The sequence below is a fragment of the Oncorhynchus masou genome, chromosome 24, assembly GCF_036934945.1.
Source record: "Oncorhynchus masou masou isolate Uvic2021 chromosome 24, UVic_Omas_1.1, whole genome shotgun sequence".
Classification (NCBI taxonomy): domain Eukaryota; kingdom Metazoa; phylum Chordata; class Actinopteri; order Salmoniformes; family Salmonidae; genus Oncorhynchus; species Oncorhynchus masou.
This window is the reverse complement of record NC_088235.1, coordinates 37,956,496-37,983,578: the sequence shown is the minus strand read 5'-3', so window position 1 is coordinate 37,983,578 and position 27,083 is coordinate 37,956,496. Positions and strand designations below refer to the sequence as shown.

At 42.7% G+C, this 27,083-nt stretch overlaps 1 protein-coding gene across 5 annotated transcripts in view; it reads right to left on the bottom strand.

Annotated features, from left to right (window-relative positions):
- The window catches only part of LOC135512134 (microcephalin-like), a 61,916-nt gene extending 40,685 nt beyond the window's left edge, over nucleotides 1–21,231 (bottom strand). For 4 of the 5 annotated variants that reach the window (XM_064933829.1, XM_064933830.1, XM_064933832.1 and 1 more), the window contains exons 1-10: nucleotides 21,190–21,231; nucleotides 4,747–4,814; nucleotides 4,566–4,657; nucleotides 4,348–4,466; nucleotides 4,028–4,112; nucleotides 3,649–3,760; nucleotides 3,444–3,575; nucleotides 3,237–3,320; nucleotides 1,965–3,137; nucleotides 1,230–1,351 (exon numbers count right to left, since the gene is read on the bottom strand). In XM_064933829.1, coding sequence (XP_064789901.1) covers nucleotides 1,230–1,351; nucleotides 1,965–3,137; nucleotides 3,237–3,320; nucleotides 3,444–3,575; nucleotides 3,649–3,760; nucleotides 4,028–4,112; nucleotides 4,348–4,466; nucleotides 4,566–4,657; nucleotides 4,747–4,789 — 1,962 coding nt within the window. In that variant the 5' untranslated portion in view covers nucleotides 4,790–4,814; nucleotides 21,190–21,231. The remainder of the gene's footprint in view (nucleotides 1–1,229; nucleotides 1,352–1,964; nucleotides 3,138–3,236; nucleotides 3,321–3,443; nucleotides 3,576–3,648; nucleotides 3,761–4,027; nucleotides 4,113–4,347; nucleotides 4,467–4,565; nucleotides 4,658–4,746; nucleotides 4,815–21,189) is intronic. The other variant, XM_064933833.1, reaches the window with a different exon arrangement.
- Between the last annotated feature and the right edge of the window lie 5,852 nt (nucleotides 21,232–27,083).

The window sequence follows — 27,083 nt, the reverse complement described above, 5'->3', positions numbered from 1 at the left end:
TTATGACATATTTCCTGAAGTTCTTTAAGGACACATACACAATGCCATCGTATAGAGCCAAGTACTCAGGTAAAATGAACTAATTTCTACTTTAGGGCATCATACACATGCTGAATGATACACATACAGGACAACTCCCCTAGCTGCTAAGGGTACAAAGTACACATCAGATGCCATGCTTCATCAACCCAAACAACTTTTCACCAAATATGAGTTATTTTACAATTACTTTTAGTGAGTATTATAATCACTATGCTGTAATGTCTCTAAACTATTTTTACAAAACCATAGATTGTCTAAATTTGGTACGTATGATACTGTCTAAAGAACAGAGACTAAAAGCGGTTTCTGTCACGGCTGTTGCACTTGCACATTACTTTTTTCCACTTTTGTTAAGACTACCTTTGTCCAGATGCTGAGGGGAATGGAGTCTAATCCAAACAAAGCACTCCATAACCTCATAATGAGTGCTCTTCTTACGTGGGCTGTTCTGTGAAGGTTGCACCTGCAACCTAGCACAGAAAACCAATACCATCTTTCACAGTTGTAAAACAGGTGGCCTGCTAAGTAAACCATTTTCTGGAATTAAAAATAAACTAATTTGGGGGTAGAAGTAACATGACAGTGTTATAGTCAAATCACAATTAATAATTTAAACTAATATTTAATCTCGATCATGTAACGATGAAAGAATATTATGCATTCTGCAATACAGTTCACATGGGAATTCAAACAATGTTCATAGGGAAGATGAAAGACATTTTCACCATAGTGTTAAAAGCTGAAGTTTTGTTTCAGGTTGAGAGAACACAAAGACTGAGCCAGGTGCATCTTCACAGACAAGGATGTTGTGCTACCAACATGGAGGTAACACACAGGAACCCCTGAAGACTACACAGACAGAGCCCCCGTGGCAGCAGCTTCAAAGACTACCCATGAATACTCATGCGTGTACTGCACACTTTCTGAGCAGCTGTATTCAAAAGGAATGGAACACAAAGGCAAAAAGATGCATGTTCCTCCACAGCTTGGTTTTACCAAGAGATAGAGGACAAGTTTAAAGTTTAGGTTTCGTATTTAATTCACAAACTGCCATGTTAATCGATATCTAAGAAAAAAAAATCTAAACCATAACATTGTTGAAAATGCTATTGTATGTTTATAGTCTGTTTAAATGCTGGGCTATAACAATTACAGCAAACACCACAAACAGCAACTTAGATGGTTACCTTTGTATTTTTGTCCATGCTCTTCTCCACCACATTGACTTGTCCTTTCTGTTTGCTTAAATTGTCAGAAATTGTGTCCGGGACACCAGCTGTTGCAGCATATGCAGTTCCTCTGCCTACAACTGAAAACGTTGAAAACGTTACAAAACAACACACACAGGTGCATTTTCTTCCTGCTGAATGCTGATTCACTTGTGTGTGTGTGTGTGTGTGTGTTTACGGCTATCATGCGAACAGATATTGTCAGTAAGGTTATTCTGGAATGAAAGGTTAACATTTGTTATTAGAAAATGTACCGTCACATCAGTATTAAAATAGTTAATTTAATCAATTTTCCAATTGTGCTGGAATGACACGGCTATACTAAAACTTAAAAATTCACACTATGATTAACTTACATGGCTAAACATTTTCCAATATGAAAGTACATATTTTCAGCTTTTGCTTCACAAAATACTGATCAAGGTAATAATTCTGATATGGCTAATAAGTGCCGTTGCTGTGATAAAACCCCAGTTTGGGACACTTGCAGAGAAAAGATTGTGGATAACGAAACCATAAATGACCACAGTACCAATTTCACAGCACATTATTACTACCGGAGAGTCTAAGGTGTTTTATGTTGATCAGTTATATTGTTTTACTAATCACTCTTAAATGCTATTGCATTGATTATATTGATGACATGGTAACATCCCAACATCTTGTAATATTTAGGTTTTAGAATTCACATACTTTCCAAACGTGGGCTACTTTTCCCTTTATTGTCCTTGTGCCGAGGTAGGAGATATGAACTGTTTTGCTTATCTAGTGATTTTTTGGCCGCTGCCAAATTTGGTTTTGAAAGTTGTGTGGGATCTGTTGACGCGATCTGCTTCTCAGGGGCACAAGTCAGTTCATTGGTGGAGTCTTTAGGCACTCTGGAGAATGGCAATGTGCTTTGTGCACTTCTTTTAGTCACCGTTTGTTTTGTATTATTGTCCTCTGAGGATGCAAGTCCTTTTGTATCCTGGTGTGGGTGCTCGTGTTGAGACAACATGGTGCTTACACTGCTGGACTCTTTTACACTTGGCACCCCATGTTTTCTCTTTTTGGCACTGGCCGACTCAGACCCTGTGGTTTCACTCTTGCCCCTCTTCCGCTTTCCAGGGCTAGGCTGAGGCTCCAGTTCAAAGGGAACAAGAACATTTGACTCTGAGGGCAAGCGGGGCAAAAGGAGACTTTGTTGTCTCCGCGGGTTGTTAGCTGGAGAGAAGAAGTCCTCAAATACGCCATCATCATCATATGCACAGGAAGAGGCATGAGAGTCATTTGAGACAGTGCAAGATCTTGCCAAAGCAGGAAGCAAGGATTTTCTCCGCTGGCTCACTTTTAATTTCAGTGTGGTCATCTTTACGGACGTTTGATTAGGCACATTGGGGTTGTCTGGTAAAATTGTAGAAGAATGGCGACTAGAAATGTCCAGATTAACAGTTGGCTTACATTCTGAAAGAGACTGTGGTGTTCTGCTTTTCCTAACAGGTGGTGTGACTTTTGACATGTTACTTCTGCTGGTTGATCGTCTATTTTTTCCCTCTACAAAACTGTCAAACGTAAACACTGATTGCACACTCTTGCTACCCTCCGGGAGGTCATCCAGGCATGGACTCTCTAAAGACCTGTGTTTCTTGATGCCATTACTTTTGATTGAGGTCCTTTTAGGATTTTTGTCTTGTTTATTTGCTTTTTCTTTAGCCGGTGAATTGGGTAACGGACTTGTCTTTTGTCTCGGCACAACACTGCAAGGTGACATCGAAGGTTTCTGAAAGTCTTTCTTGTGCTGTATTTCAATGGTGTCAAAATGTTGCTTCTCTCCATCTGTCTTATTTGAGCCAACAGATACATTAAAATCCTCATCCGGTTCTTCATCTGCATAGGGAAAGATATGCCATTATGAGAATAAGAAAAGACAAACTTATAGCATTATATAAATGACAGCGTCAATGCATCTTATATCCAAGTACTTACACAGTTGTTGCAAAAAGGAGCGGGATGGTGTATTCCCAAGAGGAGGCTTGAGCTCAGGTGATAACCTAGATTTTATCTGTGAAGCTGAGAGAAATCATTAACTAGAGTTGCCACATATCTCAGCTCTTTCACAGACTCTGGCCCATGTTTTGCAGGTGCTAAACATACTATAAAAATCAAACAATTGGCCATAGACATAAAACATACCTGTCGGGGAGAGGTTTTCCCTTTTTTCTCTCATTTCTTTCAGGCGCTGTGCCATGGACTCAGACCTTTTCATAGAAGGACTGTAAACTATTCCGTTCTCTTCATCAATAATGTAAGGGGACACATCTGTAACTAAACAGAAATAAATTTCAATATGAAACCACATCCACGCACAAAATGACAGCCATGAGGAGAGATGTCTTACTAAGAGGAGATTTTGGCACTAGGTCTTTGATCATCTTGTCCAGTTTTTTTTTCAAGCGCCTGTCATTCTCAGGGGTCCTCTGAGGGGTGTCTCTTGGCTGCATACAACGATGCTGTATGAAAGAAAATATATACTATTATTTTGTATTTGGATGAATCTCATAAAAAAACTTTTAAGACCCTTTCAATAAATACACTTATTAAACCAATAGACAAATTATTCATGTTCTTTGGCAAAAAGTCCTTGCTCAACTATTACAATTTTTAAGAAATAAAATAAATATAGTTTAACTCCAGACAGCCAAGTAGTTGCCAGTGATCAAAGAAAAGTTATGTACAGTAATTATTTTAACCTAGCAAAGTAGTGTACATTTGCTTACCATCCTTTTCTTGAGTGCTGGATTAACTTCATCATTTAATGCCGGACACAACTCTTCATTAACATGTTCACCATCATCTTTACATCTGCATTAATAAACAAAAACAACATGAGTGATAGGATAACAGAGAGCCCAACTATTTTAATTTGTCAGTCAGTGACACCTTGTGGCTGGTGTAATAATTGCAAAAACAAAATGGCCATATCACTAACTTGTCATCACCAGACCAAAGTATATTGAAGATACATTGTTGCCATTGCTGTGATCATGCACTATAAATAAAATAAAGAATATAAACAGAAATTAAGCTTGAGGTTTACCTGGCCACCCAAAGGACAGACACAAGTTTCACACCAGTCTTCTTGGCTTTATTCCAGGTGGCTTGATGGCCATTTTTAAAGACTACGTGGGTGACTTGTTTATTGAAGGTTTTTGACACCTGGAATTATACAGGGAAAATCACAATGTGAAACGGCACATAGTAAAAACAAACTTCTGTGTAGTTAGTTAGCAGTATAGCTATAAAAGGGTAACTCACCTCAACTCCCATATCCTGCAGCTGCTGGATGAATGGTCTAGAGTAATTCTCTGTTTTACTTGATGACCACACGTCAACGTAGGCAACAACATCTAGAGGAAAGATCAAACCCCCATACTTAATTCACATGTAGCTAGTTAGGCAAGCTATTCAAAGCATGAAAGGTGTACACATAATTTACCTTTTAGAATAGCAGCACAGTTAGTCCTACTGTTTGAGGTCATTTGAATCTCTTACTGAAGGATTTCCCTACAATCAGAGAAAAATAAGTAACCAAGTTAAATTTAGGGAAGTGCAAAATGCTGCGGGGGACGTGCTTCTGGCAAGCAACAAACCATCTGATGACATGTAATGTTAAGGCTACACCTACATGCAAACTGAAACTCATAGATAGCTAGCTAGCTAGCTAGCTTGCTCTCCAGAATCTAAGGCATTAACAAGTCATGCTGTTTTATCCCAAAGGTTCTCAGCTATAAGCACCGCTTAAGGCCAGCCGGCTATGATTTTGGCGGTCTTATGCCACGATTTTGACGTCCCAAACTCTTAGGTAGTAAATGGTTGTTGGATGACTTGGCTTGTTCAGTGTGACAGGGTCTAGGTCTGCCGATTAAGTACAGCTACACGTGTGGTCGTAGGCTCCGAGAAAGTTCTGGCAACATCAGAAATGTCAAGCCTTTATCGTGTATGCCCTAGTGTGTGGTTGGTGTTATGAGCCGATCCCGGTGACTGACCAATAGGAACACGGCCCTAATTATCTTGTTCAGCCTACTACATGACATCTTAAAATTAGGCTACCTAACGGGATTTTGTAAAGTCACAAAATCGGCAAATCAAAATAAATGTTCTTCCACAGTCACCATTTCTTTCTGAGTTCAGGCATATGAAGTATGCATGTGAAAACTATTTCTAAGACGCATACTTCCAGCATTTTCAAACTCACTTCACTCGCGGATATGCATAGAGTGAGGCTTGCGCTGCTTTGATGGGACATGCACCGCTGCAGTTTTCATAGCTTACTTCGGCTGACATATTCTGTGATTGGCATGCGAGGTTATGACGACAAAACTGAAGCAAATCGTACAGGTTGATATCAAGATCATGATTTGGTAACATTGCACAGTGTGACATGTCATAATTGTAAAAGACTAAATCTGACGTAGTGTGGGAACGACTCATTGTTAGTGCGCAGACATGAGCATTTACATTTACATTTACATTTAAGTCATTTAGCAGACGCTCTTATCCAGAGTGACTTACAAATTGGTGAATTCACCTTCTGACATCCAGTGGAACAGCCACTTTACAATAGTGCATCTAAATCATTAAGGGGGGGTGGTGAGAAGGATTACTTATCCTATCCTAGGTATTCCTTGAAGAGGTGGGGTTTCAGGTGTCTCCGGAAGGTGGTGATTGACTCCGCTGTCCTGGCGTCGTGAGGGAGTTTGTTCCACCATTGGGGGGCCAGAGCAGCGAACAGTTTTGACTGGGCTGAGCGGGAACTGTACTTCCTCAATGGTAGGGAGGCGAGCAGGCCAGAGGTGGATGAACGCAGTGCCCTTGCTTGGGTGTAGGGCCTGATCAGAGCCTGGAGGTACTGCGGTGCCGTTCCCCTCACAGCTCCGTAGGCAAGCACCATGGTCTTGTAGCGGATGCGAGCTTCAACTGGAAGCCAGTGGAGAGAGCGGAGGAGCGGGGTGACGTGAGAGAACTTGGGAAGGTTGAACACCAGACGGGCTGCGGCGTTCTGGATGAGTTGTAGGGGTTTAATGGCACAGGCAGGGAGCCCAGCCAACAGCGAGTTGCAGTAATCCAGACGGGAGATGACAAGTGCCTGGATTAGGACCTGCGCCGCTTCCTGTGTGAGGCAGGGTCGTACTCTGCGGATGTTGTAGAGCATGAACCTACAGGAACGGGCCACCGCCATGATGTTGGTTGAGAACGACAGGGTGTTGTCCAGGATCACGCCAAGGTTCTTAGCGCTCTGGGAGGAGGACACAATGGAGTTGTCAACCGTGATGGCGAGATCATGGAACGGGCAGTCCTTCCCCGGGAGGAAGAGCAGCTCCGTCTTGCCGAGGTTCAGCTTGAGGTGGTGATCCGTCATCCACACTGATATGTCTGCCAGACATGCAGAGATGCGATTCGCCACCTGGTCATCAGAAGGGGGAAAGGAGAAGATTAATTGTGTGTCGTCTGCATAGCAATGATAGGAGAGACCATGTGAGGTTATGACAGAGCCAAGTGACTTGGTGTATAGCGAGAATAGGAGAGGGCCTAGAACAGAGCCCTGGGGGACACCAGTGGTGAGAGCGCGTGGCGAGGAGACAGATTCTCGCCACGCCACCTGGTAGGAGCGACCTGTCAGGTAGGACGCAATCCAAGCGTGGGCCGCGCCGGAGATGCCCAACTCGGAGAGGGTGGAGAGGAGGATCTGATGGTTCACAGTATCGAAGGCAGCCGATAGGTCTAGAAGGATGAGAGCAGAGGAGAGAGAGTTAGCTTTAGCAGTGCGGAGCGCCTCCGTGATACAGAGAAGAGCAGTCTCAGTTGAATGACTAGTCTTGAAACCTGACTGATTTGGATCAAGAAGGTCATTCTGAGAGAGATAGCGAGAGCTGGCCAAGGACGGCACGTTCAAGAGTTTTGGAGAGAAAAGAAAGAAGGGATACTGGTCTGTAGTTGTTGACATCGGAGGGATCGAGTGTAGGTTTTTTCAGAAGGGGTGCAACTCTCGCTCTCTTGAAGACGGAAGGGACGTAGCCAGCGGTCAGGGATGAGTTGATGAGCGAGGTGAGGTAAGAGAGAAGGTCTCCGGAAATGGTCTGGAGAAGAGAGGAGGGGATAGGGTCAAGCGGGCAGGTTGTTGGGCGGCCGGCCGTCACAAGAAGCGAGATTTCATCTGGAGAGAGAGGGAGAAAGAGGTCAGAGCACAGGGTAGGGCAGTGTGAGCAGAACCAGCGGTGTCGTTTGACTTAGCAAACGAGGATCGGATGTCGTCGACCTTCTTTTCAAAATGGTTGACGAAGTCATCTGCAGAGAGGGAGGAGGGGGGAGGGGGAGGAGGATTCAGGAGGGAGGAGAAGGTGGCAAAGAGCTTCCTAGGGTTAGAGGCAGATGCTTGGAATTTAGAGTGGTAGAAAGTGGCTTTAGCAGCAGAGACAGAGGAGGAAAATGTAGAGAGGAGGGAGTGAAAGGATGCCAGGTCCGCAGGGAGGCGAGTTTTTCTCCATTTCCGCTCGGCTGCCCGGAGCCCTGTTCTGTGAGCTCGCAATGAGTCGTCGAGCCACGGAGCGGGAGGGGAGGACCGAGCCGGCCTGGAGGATAGGGGACATAGAGAGTCAAAGGATGTAGAAAGGGAAGAGAGGAGGGTTGAGGAGGCAGAATCAGGAGAAAGGTTGGAGAAGGTATGAGCAGAGGGAAGAGATGATAGGATGGAAGAGGAGAGAGTAGCGGGGGAGAGAGAGCGAAGGTTGGGACGGCGCGATACCATCCGAGTAGGGGCAGTGTGGGAAGTGTTGGATGAGAGCGAGAGGGAAAAGGATACGAGGTAGTGGTCGGAGACTTGGAGGGGAGTTGCAATGAGGTTAGTGGAAGAACAGCATCTAGTAAAGATGAGGTCGAGCGTATTGCCTGCCTTGTGAGTAGGGGGAAGGTGAGAGGGTGAGGTCAAAAGAGGAGAGGAGTGGAAAGAAGGAGGCAGACAGGAATGAGTCAAAGGTAGACGTGGGGAGGTTAAAGTCGCCCAGGACTGTGAGAGGTGAGCCGTCCTCAGGAAAGGAGCTTATCAAGGCATCAAGCTCATTGATGAACTCTCCGAGGAACCTGGAGGGCGATAAATGATAAGGATGTTAAGCTTGAAAGGGCTGGTAACTGTGACAGCATGGAATTCAAAGGAGGCGATAGATAGATGGGTAAGGGGAGAGAGAGAGAATGACCACTTGGGAGAGATGAGGATCCCGGTGCCACCACCCCGCTGACCAGAAGCTCTCGGGGTGTGCGAGAACACGTGGGCGGACGAAGAGAGCAGTAGGAGTAGCAGTGTTATCTGTGGTGATCCATGTTTCCGTCAGTGCCAGGAAGTCGAGGGACTGGAGGGAGGCATAGGCTGAGATGAACTCTGCCTTGTTGGCCGCAGATCGGCAGTTCCAGAGGCTACCGGAGACCAGGAACTCCACGTGGGTCGTGCGCGCTGGGACCACCAGATTAGGGTGGCCGCGGCCACGCGGTGTGGAGCGTTTGTATGGTCTGTGCAGAGAGGAGAGAACAGGGATAGATAGACACATAGTTGACAGGGTACAGAAGAGGCTACGCTAATGCAAAGGAGATTGGAATGACAAGTGGACTACACGTCTCGAATGTTCAGAAAGTTAAGCTTACGTAGCAAGAATCTTATTGACTAAAATGATTGAAATGATACAGTACTGCTGGAGTAGGCTAGCTGGTAGTGGCTGCGATGTTGACACTACACTAATCAAGTCGTTCCGTCGAGTGTAATAGTTTCTACAGTGCTGCTATTCGGGGGCTAGCTGGCTAGCTAGCAGGTTGATTGCGTTACGTTACCTTAAAAGAACGACAATAGCTGGCTAGCTAACCTAGAAAATCGCTCTAGGCTACACAATTGTCTTAGATACAAAGACGGCTATGTAGCTAGCTAGCTACGATCAAACAAAACAAACCGTTGTACTGTAATAGTTACTACAGTGCTGCTATTCGGGGGCTAGCTGGCTAGCTACGTTAAAAGAACGACAATAGCTGGCCAGCTAACCTAGAAAATCGCTCTAGGCTACACAATTGTCTTAGATACAAAGACGGCTATGTAGCTAGCTAGCTAGCTACGATCAAACAAGCATCTCGTCACTATACACAGATCTATGGTGTAATTGGGAAGGTGCAGAAATAACCCACATCCATGTTCTCCTTTCGTTAGGCATTTTCATTATTAAACATGCAATGAACTACATGGAGGGAAAAGTACACAGACAGAACTCTTGTTAATGGGTATGCACAAAAACAAGAGAGCTCAACATTACATTTAAACTACTCAATCAGTTGACGTCTCTGATGGGCATTGACTAGAGCAGTGGAGTCAGTAGTTTCTGACGTCGCTATGCGCAGGATAGCTGAGAGGTGAGAATCCGTAAGAGATGATCTGTGCCTTGACTTGTTATACACTGCTCAAAAAAATAAAGGGAACACTTAAACAACACAATGTAATTCCAAGTCAATCACACTTCTGTGAAATCAAACTGTCCACTCAGGAAGCAACACTGATTGACAATACATTTCACATGCTGTTGTGCAAATGGAATAGACAACAGGTGGAAATTATATGCAATTAGCAAGACACCCCCAATAAAGGAGTGGTTCTGCAGGTGATGACCACAGACCACTTCACAGTTTCTATGCTTCCTGGCGGATGTTTTGGTCACTTTTGAATGCTGGCAGTGCTTTCACTCTAGTGGTAGCATGAGACTGAGTCTACAATCCACACAAGTGGCTCAGGTAGTGCAGCTCATCCAGGATGGCACATCAACGCGTGCTGTGGCAAGAAGTTTTGTTGTGTCTGTCAGCGTAGTGTCCAGAGCATGGAGGCGCTACTAGGAGAAAGGCCAGTACATCAGGAGACGTGGAGGAGGCCGTAGGAGGGCAACAACCCAACAGCAGGACCGCTATACCTCTGCCTTTGTGCAAGGAGGAGCAGGAGGAGCACTGCCAGAACCCTGCAAAATGACCTCCAGCAGGCCACAAATGTGCATGTGTCTGCTCAAATGGTCAGAAACAGACTCTATGAGGGTGGGATGAGGGCCCGACGTCCACAGGTGGGGGTTGTGCTTACAGCCCAACACCGTGCAGGACATTTGGCATTTGCCAGAGAACACCAAGATTGGCAAATTCGCCACTGGCGCCCTGTGCTCTTCACAGATGAAAGCAGGTTCACACTGAGCACGTGACAGACATGACAGAGTCTGGAGACGCCGTGGAGAACGTTCTGCTGCCTGCAACATCCTCCAGCATGACCGGTTTAGCAATGGATCAGTCATGGTGGCAGAGTAGCCTAGTGGTTAGAGCGTTGGACTAGTAACCGGAAGGTTGCAAGTTCAAATCCCCGAGCTGACAAGGTACAAATCTGTTGTTCTGCCCATGAACAGGCAGTTCCTAGGACATCATTGAAAATAAGAATTTGTTCTTAACTGACTTGCCTGGTTAAACTTTTTTTTTTTTTAAATGGTGTGGGGGGGCCGCACAGCCCTCCATGTGCTCGCCAGAGCTAGCCTGACTGCCATTAGGTACCGAGATGAGATCCTCAGACCCCTTGTGAGACCATATGCTGGTGCGGTTGGCCCTGGGTTCCTCCTAATGCAAGACAATGCTAGACCTCATGTGGCTGGAGTGTCAGCAGTTCATGCAAGAGGAAGGCATTGATGCTATGGACTGGCCCGCCCGTTCCCCAGACCTGAATCCAATTGAGCACATCTGGGACATCATGTCTCGCCCCATCCACCAATGCCACGTTGCACCACAGACTGTCCAGGAGTTGCCGGATGCTTTAGTCCAGGTCTGGGAGGAGATCCCTCAGGAGACCATCCGCCACCTCATCAGGAGCATGCCCAGGCGTTGTAGGGAGGTCATACGTGAAGGCAACACACACTACTGAGCCTCATTTTGACTTGTTTTAAGGATATTACATCAAAGTTGGATCAGCCTGTAGTGTGGTTTTCCACTTTAATTTTGAGTGTCACAGATGTGTCACTCCAAATCCAGACCTCCATGGGTTGATAAATTTGATTTCCATTGATAATTTTTGTGATTTTGTTGTCAGCACATTCAACTATGTAAAGAAAAAAGTATTTAATAAGAATATTTCATTCATTCAGATCTAGGATGTGTTATTTTAGTGTACCCTTTATTTTTAGAGCAGTGCATTTCGTCACTGAACATGTCTATTCACATGCATAGATTGACTCAAACAGTACAAACATCTTCTGAGCATGACTCCTAATCTTTGGAAAGTTTTGTTCGAGAGACGCATAGAACTTCGTCAGTGACATTGTTTTGAATAGTTCCCCAAGCACTGGATCAGACTGAAGATCGATGAGCTCAAGTTGCAGGTCAGTGGAAGCGTTATCCACATTGAAGGTGAAAGGAGAGGAAACCAACAGCATGTCATTTTCCAACACTTTGAAATCCTCAAAACGACGAGAAAACTCACCGTTCAAAGCACGCAGCAGCAATGTATACTTCTCCCGCTGGTCATCTGATAGGGAACCGACTAGTAGTGTCGGAAGGTGAATGAGATTGTTGGCTTCTACTTGGTGGGACAGGAGGAGTAATTTTCCCTTGAAGGCTTTGACAAGGCTGTACATCTGATGTGCAAAAAGGCCCTTCCCTTATAGTTTGGAAATCAGTTCATTCATGAGGGCCATGATGTCCACAGTGAAGGCAAAAATCAGCCAACCATTCTTTATCTTGCAGTTGAGGGAAATCCAAAATGTTTCCTTTCATATGCAAAAACTCAGAAAGCACCAACATCAGGCCCCACACCCTTTTAAGCACCTTTCCCAAACTCAGCCATCTCATGTTTGTGTGGTAGGGGAGATCTGCAGGACCCGACGTGGTCTCTTCCAACAGTGAGACAAACTGCATGTGGTTTAAAGATTTTGCTCTATGAAGTTCACCACTTTAGTGACTGTATCCACAACACATTTACAGAGCACCTCCTGATGAATAATCCAATGCAGGAAAATCCTTTTGTGATTTGGTTTGAGCTTAGCTACTTGATCTTGTATCCTTTTCAAAAGGCCAACGTTTTTTCCTGTCAAGTTTGGACACCCATCAGTGGTCACGCTGGATACCTTTTTAAAACTCAGTCCCAGCTTTGCCACACACTTATTAACCTCCTCCAACTAATATTTCCCTGTGGTTGTGTTCTTCATTGACTGCACTGAAGCAAGCTCCTTTGTAATTTGAAAGTCTGGGGTTATGCCTCGTAAGATATCAACAACTGCACCGTGTCACGTGCATCACTGCTCTCATCCAGGGACAAGGAGAAATAGGTGAAATCCTTTACCTTGTCTTTCGACTGTTGTTCCATATTCTCTGCAATGTCCTCAAATCAAATTTTATTTGTCACATACACATGGTTAGCAGATGTTAATGCGAGTGTAGCGAAATGCTTGTGGTTCTAGTTCCGACAATGCAGTAATAACCAACAAGTAATCTAACTAACAATTACGCCCCGTCACTGTTCGTCTTGACAGGGAAACATTTTCAAACAGCTATTTCTTGTCGGGGCAAAGTTTTGCTGCAGATTCAATTGAACATTCTTTAATGAATTTGCCCTCAGTGAAAGGCTTGCTATGTTGAGCAATTTTGTGCGACAGTACATACCTGGCTCTCGCAATTCCGTCGTTTGCTGAATGCAGTTGTGAAAAGTCCTTGCTGCTTTTGCAACTGAGAAAGCAACACTTTCGATGCACTTGCCCTCTGCTCAGAAGAGATATTCCTCTGCATGCTTCATTTGGAAGTGTTGGGACAAATGGTAATCTTCAAGACAGCGATGCTCTCTTTGCACACTTAGCACACAGCTTTCCCTGATACCTCAATAAAGAAATATTTCGATGCCCACTCTTGCTGGAACACCCTACATTCACCGTCTACTTTCCTTTTCTTTGAAAATCTAATTTTTACACAATTTCAAGCTAGCTACTATTTGTAACTGTGACGCATGTGTCAGCCGGTCAGTCACTGTCTGTCCTCGTGCAGTTATTTATACGTGCCTTCAAAATAGATGTCTCACAAGCGGTGGGAGTTCAATCATTATACAAAAGGCAAGTATTCATTGGGCCTTTTATTTGAATAACAAATACATTTTTCAAAACTTTACTAATCCCAAATTATTTATGTGATCTGAGTATGATTCCGCAGGGCGTATTGAATCAGGCCAGGGGCTGTATGCCTTTGCCCAGGCCTGCACTAAACACATGTTAAATTATGTCTGAGTGTTGGAGTATGCCCCTGGTTCCCCATAAAGAAAAAGAAAAATTCAATTAAAATGGTGCTGTCTGGTTTGCTTAATATAAGGAATATGAAACGATTTATATGTTTACTTTTAATACTTACAGTTGAAGTCAGAAGTTCACATACACTTAGGTTGGAGTCATTAAAACTCATTTTTCAATCACTCCACAAATTCCTTGTTAACACATTACAGTTTTGGCAAGTCAGTTAGGACATCTACTCTGTGCATGACACAAGTAATTTTTCCAACAATTGTTTACAGACAGATTATTTCACTGTATCACAATTCCAGTGGGTCAGAAGTTTACATAAGTTGACTGTGCCTTAAAACAGCTTGGAAAATACCAGAAAATGTTATGGCTTTAGAAGCTTCTGATAGGCGAATTTACATCATTTGAGTCAATTGGAGGTGTACCCGTGGATGTATTTCAAGGCCTACCTTCAAACTCAGTGCCTCTTTGCTTGACATCATGGGAAAATCAAAAGAAATCAGCCAAGACCTCAGAAAAAAATTGTAGCCCTCCACAAGTTTGGTTCGTCCTTGGGAGCAATTTCCAAATGCCTGAAGGTACCACGTTCATCTGTACAAACAATCGTATGCAAGTATAAACACCATGGGACCACGCAGCTGTCATACCACTCTAGGGGCGCAATTTCATTTTTGGATGAAAAGCGTTCCCGTTTTAAACAAGATATTTTGTCACAAAAAGATGCTCGACTATGCATATAATTGATAGCTTTCGAAAGAAAACACTCTGACGTGTCCAGAACTGCAAATATATTTTCTGTGCGTGCCCTAGAACGTGAGCTTCAGGCAAAACCAAGATGAGACGGCATCCAGGAAATGAGCAGGATTTTTGAGGCTCCAGGTGTCCAGGTGTCCGCCCGGTGTCCTGCGCCGAAATTGGTGCGCAAAAGTCAGCTGCAAGTATTTTTCCACAGAATTCAGAGGAGAATGCAGGCTTCCACGAACGATATATCAATGAAGAGATATGTGAAAAAACACCTTGAGGATTGATTCCAAACAACGTTTGCCATGTTTCGGTCGATATTATGGAGTTAATTTGGAAAAAGTTTGACGTTTTGGTGACTGAATTTTCGGTTTGTTTCGGTAGCCAAATGTGATGTACAAAACGGAGCGATTTCTCCTACACAAAGATTCTTTCAGGAAAAACTGAACATTTGCTATGCAACTGAGAGTCTCCTCATTGAAAACATCTGAAGCTCTTCAAAGGTAAATGATTTTATTTATTTGGTTATCTGGTTTTTGTGAAAATGTTGCGTGCTAAATGCTACTCAAAATGCTAAGCTAGCTTAGCATACTCTTACACAAATTAGTGATTTGCTATGGTTCAAAAGCATATTTTGAAAATCTGAGATGACAGTGTTGTTAAGAAAAGGCTAAGCTTGAGAGCAGGTGCATTATTTTCATTTTATTTGCGATTTTCAGAAATTGTTAACGTTGCGTTATGCTAATGAGCCTGAGGCTTTATTCACGATCCCGGATCCGGGGTGGGGAGTATCAAGAGGTTAACATGTTAAAATGCTCGTACATTGTGGGCATTATAAAGGGACATATTTTTTCTATTAAAACAATGGCCAGTTTGGGTCCCCCGCAAATTCGTTGTGGTATTTAATATGGCCCGTGTGCTGATTGAGTTTGACACCCCTGTGCAAGCGAATCTATTTATGTAGCAAGATATTTATTAAGCAAGCTAAAAACCCAGACTCAAGTTAGCTAGCTAGCTGCTAGGAGGATGTCATGTCATTGGAGGAGTGGGTGAGTGTCTTAATTTTTCCCCCTCATATAATTATTGGGTGGCTACAGCTAGAGATGCAGGTGTCATTTTGTTAGCTAGCAAGAAATGTTAATCGCTTTGCTAGCTAGGCTGAACTTGTTATCCACAGTTAGTGTATCTCCTAGTTATCAATCAAATGTATTTGGCATTGATCAAATGGGCAGGTAAGCAGGCAAGTTCCCATTCAGTTGTCACAACGTGGGTTGAGACAAACATGTATTGGCAGGCAAACTGCAGAAGGACGAGCAGGCTACTATTATCTAGCTGAAAAAGTTGAGGGTTTTTCTAATGTTGCCCAATTCAATTTTTAGCTCATCTCGCTCTGGCTAGCATTAGTCGTTGATCTCGTTGATGTGCATAGGCAACTGAGGGAGAGAGTCTATCTTTTCATGGTTGTTTTGGTCAATAGGACTGAAGTTCCCAAAATGTAAGAAGACTCCCGTGGTATTTACATTTGTAGAAATCCATTAAAACCTCTCTGGGATATGTGGGTCACTAGCGTCCCACTTGGCCAAAAGCCATGGAAAATGCAGAGCGCCAAATTCAAATAAATTACAATAAAAATCTAACTTTCCTTAAATCACACATGCAAGATAGCAAATTAAAGCTACACTTGTTGTGAATCCAGCCAACATGTCAGATTTCAAAAGGGCTTTTCGGCGAAAGCAAACAATGCAATTATCTGAGGATAGCACCTCCGTAAACAAAGAGAGAAACCATATTTCAACCCTGCAGGCGCGACACAAAACGCAGAAATAAAAATATAATTCATGCCTTACCTTTGACGAGCTTCTTTTGTTGGCACTCCATAATGTCCCATAAACATCACAAATGGTCCTTTTGTTCGATTAATTCCGTCGATATATATCCAAAATGTCCATTTATTTGGCAAGTTCGATCCAGAAAAACACCGGTTCCGACTTGCGAAAAGTGACTACAAAATATCTCAAAAGTTACCTGTAAACTTTGCCAAAACATTTCAAACTACTTTTGTAATGCAACTTTAGGTATTTTTTTACGTAAATAATTGATAAAATTGAAGTTGGGATGATCTGTGTTCAATACAGAAGGAAAACAAACTGTAGCTAGCTTTCTGGTCACGCGTCTCTAACAGTACACTTCAAGTGACCCTCGTTCAAGATGGTCGTACTTCTTCATTACACAAAGGAAAAACCTCAACCAATTTCTAAAGACTGTTGACATCCAGTGGAAGTGATAGGAACTGCAAGAAGGTCCCTTAGAAATCTAGATTCCCAATGAAACATTGAAAAGAGAGTGACCTCAAAAAAATATCTGAATGGTTTGTCCTCTGGGTTTCGCCTGCTAAATAAGTTGTGTTATACTCACAGACATGATTCAAACAGTTTTAAAAATGTCAGAGTGTTTTCTATCCAAATCTACTAATAATATGCATATCTTATCTTCTGGGGATGAGTAGCAGGCAGTTGAATTTGGGCATGCATTTCATCCGGACGTGAAAATACTGCCCCCTGTCACCAAGAATTGTATTTTGATGCTTAGGGCAAATGTTTTCTAATGATCTAAAGTCACGCTGTTGCTAATGCCTGTAAAAACACAGTCAATTTCAAAAGTGAATTTATGGCAGGCTCGTGTGGAAAATAGCTTATTTTTATATAGGCTTACTGTAGCTCTGATTGGCTATGGCATATCTGTCTGTGTTGACTCAGGTCCTGGACAAGACAGATGTTTTTATTTACTGCAGTGTCTATTAAAACGTCCAAACGCATGGCCGCTTTCCCACTATATTACAATCAAATTTTTACAAATGCCTTACCATATTTCCAAACGTTCTTTGAATTTCTGAGAATTTTTTTTTTATTCTTCCTGGGGGTGTATGCAAACATATTGTTATGTTTGCATACAATATTGTTATTGTTGTTATTGTTATGCAAACATAACAAGACTTCATGTTTGTGCTATGTTTGTGCTATTTTGTTCATTTTTTTGCGTTGTTTGTAACATATTTTGTACATGATGTTGCTGCTACCTTCTCTTATGACTGAAAATAACTTCTGGACATCAGAACTGGGATTACTCATGATGAACCTTTAACCTCTCTTGGGTAGGGGGCAGTATTTTCACATCCGGATGAAAAGCGTGCCCAAAGTAAACTGCATGTTACTCAGGCCCAGAAGCTAGGATATGCATATAATTGGTAGATTTGGATAGAAAACACTCTGACGTTTCTAAAACTGTGAAAATAATGTCTGAGAGTATATACAGAACTGATATGGTAGGTGAAACTCCGAGGACAAACCATCCCCCCAAAAAACAATTTCAGCCTTCCACTATTTTCAATGGCTGTCACTTTAATTATAAAGTGAAGTCCTCCCAGCTTGCAGTTCCAAGGGCTTCCACTAGATGTCAACAGTCTTTGGAAAGAGTTTCAGGCTGGCTTTTGGAAAAAAAATGAGCCAGAAATTAATGTTTTTCTAGGTGGCTCCCATTTTGGCTGTAGTGTTTCCAAGCGTGTGAATGAGAGCGCGTTCATTGGTATTTTTCTCCGGTAAAGACAATAACGATTCTCCGTCTTGAATTTTATTGTTTATTCACGTATTAGGGTACCTATGGTGTGATTATAAACGTTGTTTGACTTGTTTGGAAAAGTTTATTAGTAATGTTTGGGATTAATTTTGTATGCATTTTGATGGAGGGAAAATGGGTGGATTATTGACTGAAGCGCACCAGCGAAACTTTTTATGGCTATAAAGAAGGACATTATCGAACAAAAGGACCATTTGTGATGTAACTGGGACCTTTTGGAGTGCCAACAGAAGATCAAAGGTAAGGCATTTATTATATCACTATTTCTGACTTTTGTGTCGCACCTGCCTGGTTAAAATATGTTTTTCATGGTTTTGTATGCGGGGAGCTGTCTTCAGATAATCGCATGGTGTGCTTTCGCCGTAAAGCCTTTTTGAAATCTGACAGCGGTTGGATTAACAAGAAGTTAAACTTTATTTTTATGTATTACACTTGTGATTTTATTTAAGTTAAATATTTATAATTCTGTAGTTTGAATTTCGCGCTTTACAATTTCACCGGATGTTGGCCAGGTGCCCATAAGAAGATGATAACGAGTCTGACAAGAAAGATATACTGCTCTCCAGGGAACAGGCACAGATCCCCGTCATTTGCGTGAAGTAATGACAGAGGAAAAGAGGGCGCAGATCGGGCTGCCTTTTGAGAATCCATAGGCGTCCAAGTAAACTCCCACTACCATCCATTCTACTTGCTAACATGCGATCATTGGAAAATAAAACTGATGACCTACGATTACCCTAGCAACGGGAGATTAAGAACTGTAGCATCTTATGCTTCACAGAGTCGTGGCTGAATGACAACGCGAATAAGATAGAGCTGGAGGGATTTTCAATGCACCAGCAGAACAGAGAAGCTACATCTGGTAAGACGAGGGGTGGGGGTGTGTGTCTTTTTGTCAATAACAGCTGGTGCCACAATGTCTAATATTAATGTATAATATTAAATAAGATTTGAGGTATGAGCAATACCTCAAATCTTATTTAATATTAGACATTAATATTAGACATCGTGGCACCAGCTGTTAGATACTCGCCTGAGGTAGAGTATCTTATGATAAACTGTAGACCACACTATCTTTATTATTCGTTGCCATCTATTTACCACCACAGACCGATGCTGGCACTAAGACCGCACTCAAACTCTATAAGGCCATAAGCAAATAAGAGAAATCTCACCCAGAAGTGGCGCTCCTAGTGGCCGGGGACTTTAACATAGGCAAACTTAAATCAGTTTTACCAGCATGTCACATGTGCAACCAAAGGGGGAAAAAACTCTAGACCACCTTCACTCCACACACAGATGCATACAAAGCTCTCCCCAGCCCTATATTTGACAAATATGACAATAATTATATGATGATAATTATATCCTCTAGATTCCTAGTTACAAGCAAAAACTAAAGCAGGAAGCTTTCAAGGAGCGGAACACTTATCCGGATGCCTATAAGAAATCCTGCTATGCCCTCAGACGAACCATCAAACAAGCAAAGCGTCAATACAGGATTAAGTTTGAATCCTACTACACCGGTTCTGACGCTTGTCGGATGTGACAGGGCTTGAAAACTATTACGGACTACAAAGGGAAACCCAGACATGAGCCGACCAGACAAACGAAATGCCTTTTATGATCGCTTCGAGGCAAAAAACACTAACGCATGCACGAGAGCATCAGCTGTTCTGGATGACTGTGTGATAACGCACTCGATAGCCGATGTGAGAAAGACCTTGAAACAGGTCAACATTCACAAAGCCGCGTGGCCAGATGGATTACCAGGACGTGTACTCAAAGCATGCGCGGACCAACTGGCAAGTGGCTTCACCTGACATTTTCAACCTCTCCCTGACTGAGTCTGTACTTTATTTGGCTTCTACCCTACCCCCAAACCATAAGACTGCTGAACAATTACTCAAATTGCCAATGGACTATTGACCCCCCCATTTGTTTTGTACACTGTTGCTACTCGCTGTTTATTATCTATACATAGTCACTTCACCCCTACCTACATGTACAAATTACCGCTAATTTGTACCCCCGCACACTGACTCCGTACCGGTGTTGTGCCAGAATTCTCCCCCTTTCTAGTTCTTCATTGCTGCCACTTGCTTGCTAGTTGAGATTTCTGCTCTTCACTCAATTGTCAGTTTAGCCTATGTCTCACCCATCTTAGTAGCGGAGAGAATTTGTCTGCAGTTTGGCTATTTGTTTCATGTGTAAGTGGCGGTTCTAGCTTGTATAGCGCCCTGGGCGAACACTACCTTCAGCACACGCACGCGCCCGCCCATGTCGCCAGTACCTAAATCCGCTACTGATCTGTATTAGTCTATAAATAAATATCTTTGACAAAATTCGTCATCTCTCCCATGTCTTATTCGACTAGTATTTTTGAAAGTGTAAGGATAATAATTCAGCCATTTATTGCTTGCCAACATTTTACTCCCTCTGTTTAATATAACACACATACATTCATTATTCATTTCGGTTGCCTATCCTGACGTGAAATTTGTTCTATATTAAGTATTTGACTCTGATATGTGCCACAGAAAGTATTTGACTCTGGCCACAAAATTAAGAAAATTAGAAGGGGGGTGGCACAACACCGGAAAATCCTTTATATAGCCTCGTTATCGTTATGTTACTTTAGTTTATTTGGTAAATATTTTCTTAACTCTTCTGCACTGTTGGTTAAGGACTTCACGGTAAGGTCTACACTTGTTGTATTCGGCGCTTGCGACATACAGTTTGATTTGTTGCTAAAACGCTTTCAGTTCCACGTTAATATTAGCATGTTCTAATCAAAAACCAATGTAATTCAGTCTCCCCAAGATAGCATACTATTTGGGCATGACATTTAGAGTATCTTCAAACCAAGAACTCGAAAGTGTAACCAAAGATTTATAAAACTCATTATGTCTGTGGTGTAACATTAACGTTTACGTATTTCTTTGACGGCTCGCATTTTCACATAACCTTGAGTCCGAAGATTTCTAGCAAAGTAGCTAACAATAGCTAACTTCCTAGCGTGTGAATGCAAATCGTACCATAATGATACTTAGCACTCATACCTTTTTGTTAAATTGCTAACGTTGGCTAGCTACTCTAGCTAAACAAAGCAATTTAGCTAGTATATTCCGACTGAGTGTGTCGACAATTTCAAACAGATCCAGTACTGTCATCCAGCCAGTTACTTTTATAAAGCATGTACTAAAACTGTATGGCTTTAAAAAACACTTTTCGATACTTACAATCTTGAGACTTTCCGCGGGTGTAATTTTATGACACAATGCATGCTGGGAAATAGAAGACGTACGAATCTGTCATTGGTTGGTCTGAAATATACAGTAATCTACATTATTAGCTAGCTAGATTTGTGGGTCTTTTCACAAGATCACGATAGGGCATTTATGAGAACAATAGCTTTTGAAGCCATAGCCCACCCCTCTGGATATAATCTCCTCTCCTCATTCTAGCTTTCACTATCTGATGTCCCCAGACACCTCCCGACAAGCTGTTTTGTGTTTCAATAATATCTCTGGGAAACTATGCATTTTTTTTGTTGATAAAACGGTGAGGATGACAAGAGTGTCTGACACATATTATTTGGGTATGATGATGCTGCTGAATAAAAACATTTTACATAATGCTTCTGACTGGAACCAGGGCCCAGAAGTAAGAATAGGCCTGCATGTTAATTTAGTTAAAAATGTATTTCGTTGGCACGTCTCAAAAGCATACTATGAAAGGCTGGTGAGGCTGGGTGATGGAGTTGATTGTTCTAAATTATCCATGCAACACTGGCATCTGGAATCACAATACCTGCCTGACTATCATTCTAATTCATCATTATTTTGGATATGAATGCACTCATTTGCATAAATAGTTGCCACATTTGTGCTCATACTGTGATGTGCTTGTTGGTTGGTGAGACATTTTTACTCTCTTGCTCCAATTAAGCAAATTGCATTTCAGGTGTGAAATTCCAATTGTACATGTTATCTCTAATGAGAATAATGAGAAACAGTTGAACATTTTTAGAAAGTAACTAATGTATTCAGTGCAGTCTCTCTGTGAAAAAAAAGTGAATTATTAGAGTTCATATAAAGCTAAGTAATGTGCAGGGGACACAACCATCAAAAGGTTGACTGTCAATCCAATAATCATTATTACATTTCCCTCTCCATACAAAACCAAGACAATGTTGGCAAAGGGCCATGGAGAAAAGTCTCAAAATGCATTAGCTCAGATTGATTGATCATTTAGATGTGATGCAATCGCAGGTGCATGGCACTGAGAAGCTTTCCATCACTCATACTCATTAGCAGGGGTAATGCTAAATTGATTTTCAACTACTCTTTTGGATTCATAGACCCTAACATAGAGCAGCACATGTGCAGCTCTTGCCAAACTAAACAGCAAGACAGTACATACAAAAAAAACGTTTTTATACAGTTTATCATATTTGTATAATCATCTATTTTGAATGTTTTTTGAATGACCCTCTATGTAAAGGTTTACTAACCTAATATAATGTAACCTTTTATCCACTGAGTTTTCAGGTGTGATTTTATTTAGCAGTTCATCAAGGTGATACCATACCTAATATGCTGTAACCTCTTGCCAGTAGAGGTCTCTGTCTCCAGCTTGCCTCAACATTCTGCAGTGGATGATTGCTGTGTGTGTATCGAGGTGTTGATTCTATTTCACAGTTCATCAAGGTGATACCATACAGTGTACCAAAGACACATTGTCTTTTTCATAAATATTAATAAATTAAATATTAATCAAATATTTTAGCTTGATTTAGCTTTTTCACTTCTGCGACTATTCTATTGGTTCCAGAATACCAGGCAAATTAAATCAGAACATGTATTTATTTGACCTATGTCTGGAGTCTTTGAGTAGAAATACAGTACCTCTGGTAATTGTGCTTAGGCCAACATCTACCTGTTTCATGGAGAGAAGAATGACATTATTTACATAAATCTCTAAAATGGTCAGTGTATAAAATAAATAAAGATGGTTGTCTGGATGTGCTACCACCGACAGCATGCAGTTATCTCCTCATGCACAATTCACCTTGACATGATGACAACACAACTAATAGCATTTTTGTTTAGAGCACTTTGAAAAAGAAAGCTAATTGACAAAGAGTTCCATTGTAACAGACTCTAAGTTGGATGACATCAACGAGGATCTTCTTCAATGCCAGAGATAGAAAGAACTTAATCCAGTATGAAAGCTGCCATAGAGTGTGGGGACCTTGCTTACATCTGCAATGACAAGCTCATTGTCCAGAGTTTCCAGGTCAGTAGCTTCAGCCCAACATCATACACACACAGTGGTGTAAAAAATACTTTAAAGTACAACTTAAGTCATTTGGGGGGGTATCTGTACTTTACTTTACCATTTATATTTTGGACTACTTTTACTTCACTACATTCCTTAAGAAAATATTGTACTTTTTACTCCATACATTTTCCTTGACACCCAAAAGTACTTCTTACATTTTGAGTGCTTAGCAGGCCAGGAAAATAGTCAAATTCACGCACTTATCAACCGAACATCCCTGGTCATCCCTACTGCCTCTGATCTGGCGGACTCACTAAACACATGCTTTGTTTGTAAATAATGTCTGACTGTTGGTGTGTGCCCCTGGCTTTCTGTAAATAAAAAATACAAGAAAATGGTGTCATCTGTTTTGCTTCATAAAGGGATTTGAAAAAATGTATACTTTTACTTTTGATACTTAAGTATATTTTAAACCAAATACTTTTAGACTTTTACTCAAGTGGAATTTTACTGGGTGACTTTTACTTTTACTTGAGTCATTTTCTATTAAGGTATCTTTACTTTTACTCAAGTATGACAGTTGGGTACTTTTTCCACCACTGCACACACACACACACACACACACACTCGGAAGTGCCCAATTGACTGACTGTTAGATAAACTATGTTTTTATTTTACTTTTTTTTTTGTCTCCATATTATGTCTATCACTGCTAAGCTACCCTGGAAAGGGCTAAGAATATCCCATATTAATATACTGTATGTAGCCTTAGAAATAAGGTTAATGAAATCAATAACTTCCTAACATCAGATAACATTCATGTACTGGCCATCTCTGAAATGCACTTAGATAATTCATTTGATGATACAGCAGTAGCAATACAAGTATATAACATTACAGAAAAGACAGGAATGCCTATGGGTGAGGTGTTGCTGTATATGTTCAGAGCCATTATTCCTGTAAATCTTAGACTGGATCTCATTACATTTACATTTAAGTCATTTGGCAGACGCTCTTATCCAGAGCGACTTACAAATTGGTGAATTCACCTTATGACATCCAGTGGAACAGCCACTTTAAAATAGTGCATCTAAATCATTTAAGGGGGGGGGGTGAGAAGGATTACTTTATCCTATCCTAGGTATTCCTTAAAGAGGTGGGGTTTCAGGTGTCTCCGGAAGGTGGTGATTGACTCCGCTGTCCTGGCGTCGTGAGGGAGTTTGTTCCACCATTGGGGGGCCAGAGCAGCGAACAGTTTTGACTGGGCTGAGCGGGAACTGTACTTCCTCAGTGGTAGGGAGGCGAGCAGGCCAGAGGTGGATGAACGCAGTGCCCTTGTTTGGGTGTAGGGCCTGATCAGAGCCTGGAGGTACTGCGGTGCCGTTCCCCTCACAGCTCCGTAGGCAAGCACCATGGTCTTGTAGCGGATGCGAGCTTCAACTGGAAGCCAGTGGAGAGAGCGGAGGAGCGGGGTGACGTGAGAGAACTTGGGAAGGTTGAACACCAGACGGGCTGCGGCGTTCTGGATGAGTTGTAGGGGTTTAATGGCACAGGCAGGGAGCCCAGCCAACAGCGAGTTGCAGTAATCCAGACGGGAGATGACAAGTGCCTGGATTAGGACCTGCGCCGCTTCCTGTGTGAGGCAGGGTCATACTCTGCGGATGTTGTAGAGCATGAACCTACAGGAACGGGCCACTGCCTTGATGTTAGTTGAGAACGACAGGGTGTTGTCCAGGATCACGCCAAGGTTCTTAGCGCTCTGGGAGGAGGACACAATGGAGTTGTCAACCGTGATGGCGAGATCATGGAACGGGCAGTCCTTCCCCGGGAGGAAGAGCAGCTCCGTCTTGCCGAGGTTCAGCTTGAGGTGGTGATCCGTCATCCACACTGATATGTCTGCCAGACATGCAGAGATGCGATTCGCCACCTGGTCATCAGAAGGGGGAAAGGAGAAGATTAATTGTGTCAAATGTTTTTGAAGGGTTGTAAGTTCACTTGCCTCATCTAAAGCCTCTTCTTTTGGGGTGCTGCTATAGGCCACCAAATGCTAACAGTCAGTATTTGGATAATATGTGTGCAATGCTTGATAGTTCATGTAATGTTAACAGAGAGCTCTAGTTTCTGGGTGACCTGAACATTGACTGGTTAGCAACTAGCTGTCCTCTCAAGAGGAAGCTTCTAACTGTGACAAATGCTTGTAATATGACCCAGGTTATCACTCAACCAATTGGAGTGGATACCAATAGTGTTGGATCTGTGACATACAATTGTATTGATCATATCAAATCAAAATAAAATGTTATTGGTCACATACACGTATTTAGCAGATGTTACTGTGGGTGTAGTTCCATTATTAGTGGCCAGTGATTCTATATCTACATATAAGGCAGCAGCCTCTAAAGTGCAGGGTTGAGTAACCGGGTGGTAGCCAGTTAGTAATGGCTATTTAACAGTCGGATGGCCTTGAGATAGAAGCTGTTTTATAGTCACTCTGTCCCAGGTTTAATGCACCTGTACTGACCTCGACTTCTGGATGATAGCAGGGTGAACAGGCCATGGCTTGGGTGTTTGATGTCCTTGATGATATTTTTGGCCTTCCTGTGACATCGGGTGCTGTAGGTGTCCTGGAGGTCAGGCAGTGTGCCCCTGGTGATGCGTTGGGCAGACCCCATCACCCTCTGGGGAGCCCTGCGGTTGCGGGCGGTGCAGTTGCCGTACCAGGCGGTGATATAGCCCAATAGGATGCTATCAATTGTGCATCTGTAATAGTTTCTGAGTGTCTTAGGAGCCAAGCCAAATTTCTTCAGCCTCCTGAGGTTAAAGAGGCGCTGTTGCGCCTTCTCCACCACACACACTCTGTGTGGGTGGACCATTTCAGATCATCAGTGATGTATACGCCGAGGAACATGAAGTTTTCCACCTTCTCCACTGCGGTTCCGTCGATGTGGATAGTGGCGTGCTCATTGGTGTGCTGTTTCCTGAAGTCCACTATCAGCTCTTTCGTTTTGTTGACGTTGAGGGAGAGGTTACTTTCCTGGCACCACTCTGCCAGGGTCCTTCCTCCTCCCTGTAGGCTGTCTATTCATTGTTGGTTATCATGCCTACTACTGGTGTGACGTCTGCAAACTTGATGATTTGAGTTGGAGGCGTGCGTGGCCACGTAGTCATGGGTGAACAGTGAATACAGAAGGGGGCTGTGGGGCCCCTGTGTTGCGAAGTGGAAGTGTTGTTTCCTGCCTTCACCACATGGGGGCTGACCTTCAGGAAGTCCCGGACCCAGTTCCACAGGGCGGGATTCAGACCCAGGGCCCCGAGCTTAATGATGAGCTTGGAGGGTACTATTTTGAAGACTTAGCTATAGTCAATGAACAGCATTCTGACGTAGGTATTCCTCTTGTCCAGATGGGATAGGGCAGTGTGCAGTACGATTTCATCGTCTGTGGATCTATTAGGGCAGTAGGCAAATTGGGTCTAGGTGGGTCTAGGGTGTCAGGTAAGGTAGAGGTGATATGATCCTTAGCTAGCCTCTCAAAGCACTTCATGATGACAGAAGTGAGTGCTACGGGGCCATTGTCATTTAGTTCAGTTACCTTTGCTTTCTTGGGTATAAAAACAATGGTGGACATCTTGAAGAAAGTGTGGACAGCAGACTGGGATAAGGAGAGCATGAATATGTCCGCAAAAACTCCAACCAGCTGGTCTATGCATGCTCTTAGGATGCAGCCTTGTGAGGGTTAACACGATTAAATGTCTTACTCACGTTGGCCAAGAAGAGCGAGAGACCACAGTCTTTGGGAGCAGGCCGCATCAGTGGCACTGTGTTAGCCTCAAAGCGGGCGAAGAAGGTGTT